This window comes from Amphimedon queenslandica, unplaced genomic scaffold (assembly GCF_000090795.2).
Source record: "Amphimedon queenslandica unplaced genomic scaffold, v1.1 AMPQUscaffold_4399_Cont23622, whole genome shotgun sequence".
Lineage (NCBI taxonomy): Eukaryota > Metazoa > Porifera > Demospongiae > Haplosclerida > Niphatidae > Amphimedon > Amphimedon queenslandica.
In genome coordinates this window covers 1-1,523 of record NW_003555289.1, presented here as the reverse complement: position 1 = coordinate 1,523, position 1,523 = coordinate 1, and the positions used below count along the sequence as shown (strand labels likewise).

The 1,523-nt window shown below is 34.8% G+C and overlaps 1 protein-coding gene across 1 annotated transcript; it reads left to right on the top strand.

Annotated features, from left to right (window-relative positions):
- Nucleotides 1-6: 6 nt before the first annotated feature.
- Nucleotides 7-858, top strand: LOC109592662 (DPH3 homolog). Its single transcript, XM_020008057.1, has 3 exons — nucleotides 7-159; nucleotides 218-292; nucleotides 756-858. The coding sequence occupies exons 1-3, from the start codon at nucleotides 52-54 to the stop codon at nucleotides 828-830; spliced, it is 258 nt and encodes an 85-aa protein (XP_019863616.1). The 5' UTR covers nucleotides 7-51; the 3' UTR covers nucleotides 831-858.
- The last annotated feature ends 665 nt before the right edge of the window (nucleotides 859-1,523 follow it).

The window sequence follows — 1,523 nt, the reverse complement described above, 5'->3', positions numbered from 1 at the left end:
TGTATATTTTTAGTAAAATTCAGTGGATTATTCCAAAGAAGTGAGTAAGCAATGTCCATATTCCACGATGAAGTAGAGATTGAGGACTTTGAGTATGACCCAGAAACAGAGACCTACTACTATCCCTGTCCTTGTGGAGACCAATTCAAGATAACTAAAGTAAACACCCACGTGCTGTCACGTGACTTAAACCAGCCAATCCATTTCTCTCTTGCAGGAGGATTTAGAGGGAGGAGAAGAGATAGCAAGATGCCCCAGCTGCTCACTGATAGTTAAAGTCATCTATGATCAGGTTAGTACTAGTTTTAATGTCATACTGTGGAGTAAGAGATGATCAGAGGAAGTACATGTATAAGTACTTGTAGTTTTAATGATATTCATTGCTGTTATGGTGTGCGCCCCACGATAGCCTCACAATGTTAGAATGATTTATAAGGTACTGTTGTCTCATTTGTATTCATACATTTAAGTACTAAAGAATTACAATTTTTGGATGGGACCCATAGTCCCTATACTATATTTCATACAGTATAATGAAGAGTTTATGTTCACTATGGCTCTGCATGGGATAATTTTAAATGTAGAGTCAAACCTGTCTATTCTGGACACCTTGGGACCCAATAATACTGCCCTGATGATAGGGGTGTCCTTATTTTAGAGTGTCCACAATAGCAGGTTCTATTGTACTTGTATTTTGTTTTGTACTTTCGATCATGAGTGGGTATTACTAATAAATGGATTATTGGTCTTTATAGGATCAGTTTGTCTCTGATGAATCAAGTACCTTGAACTCTCATAGAACTAGTGACAATATACTAAAGAACTCGTGATTTATGATTAATATTGATATCTTTTCATTATTTATTGTGTTGTATCAAATATTTTTAATGTCAATTATAATTATAAAAATGAATAGAATGTATATTTATTAATAATACCCAGCATTAAAAATAGAAAATATTGTACAATAATCATTTAAAATAATTATACATGTCATTGCTCATTCTCTTCATTTTGATTGACCACACCCTCAGCCCCGCCTCCCTGCTCCCCTAATTTATCTTGAAACAGACGAGAAGCAATGAAAGATTCAAGAGGAGGGCCGATTCCGTTTAGCTCAGCTGGTAATAGACTGGTATCCATTAGGGAATGTAACTCTGTGAAATCAGTACCATGTATATGTAGCTGTAGAGATAAAAATAGATCACATAAATAATTTTTATTAATTTTATTTTCTACATTCTTACTCTTTGACGTAGTTTTTCTTTCATAAAAGGTTTTACGATCGTAAGGACAAGACTAATATACCAGGGCTGACAAAGAAAATGGACACCTTTTAACCTGATGGGTGTGCTGTCCTGTAGAAAAGAAATGACTCTTAAAGGGAGGCTTGCACGCGAAAATGAAATTTGAGATTATTACTTATTTTTAATGTACACTACCCAAATAGACTATTTCTAGTTGCATTCTTGCATTGGACTTGCTTTGGGAAAGTTAGAGCTTGTTAAAGTTGCTGGTAGCCA

Excerpts from the sequence above, each read along its gene's own strand:
- LOC109592662 (XM_020008057.1), top strand. The coding sequence starts at position 52 with ATGTCCATATTCCACGATGAAGTAGAGATTGAGGACTTTGAGTATGAC. Across the intron at positions 160-217 it reads ACCAATTCAAGATAACTAAA|GAGGATTTAGAGGGAGGAGA; the intron begins GTAAACACCCAC and ends TCTCTCTTGCAG. Across the intron at positions 293-755 it reads TTAAAGTCATCTATGATCAG|GATCAGTTTGTCTCTGATGA; the intron begins GTTAGTACTAGT and ends TGGTCTTTATAG.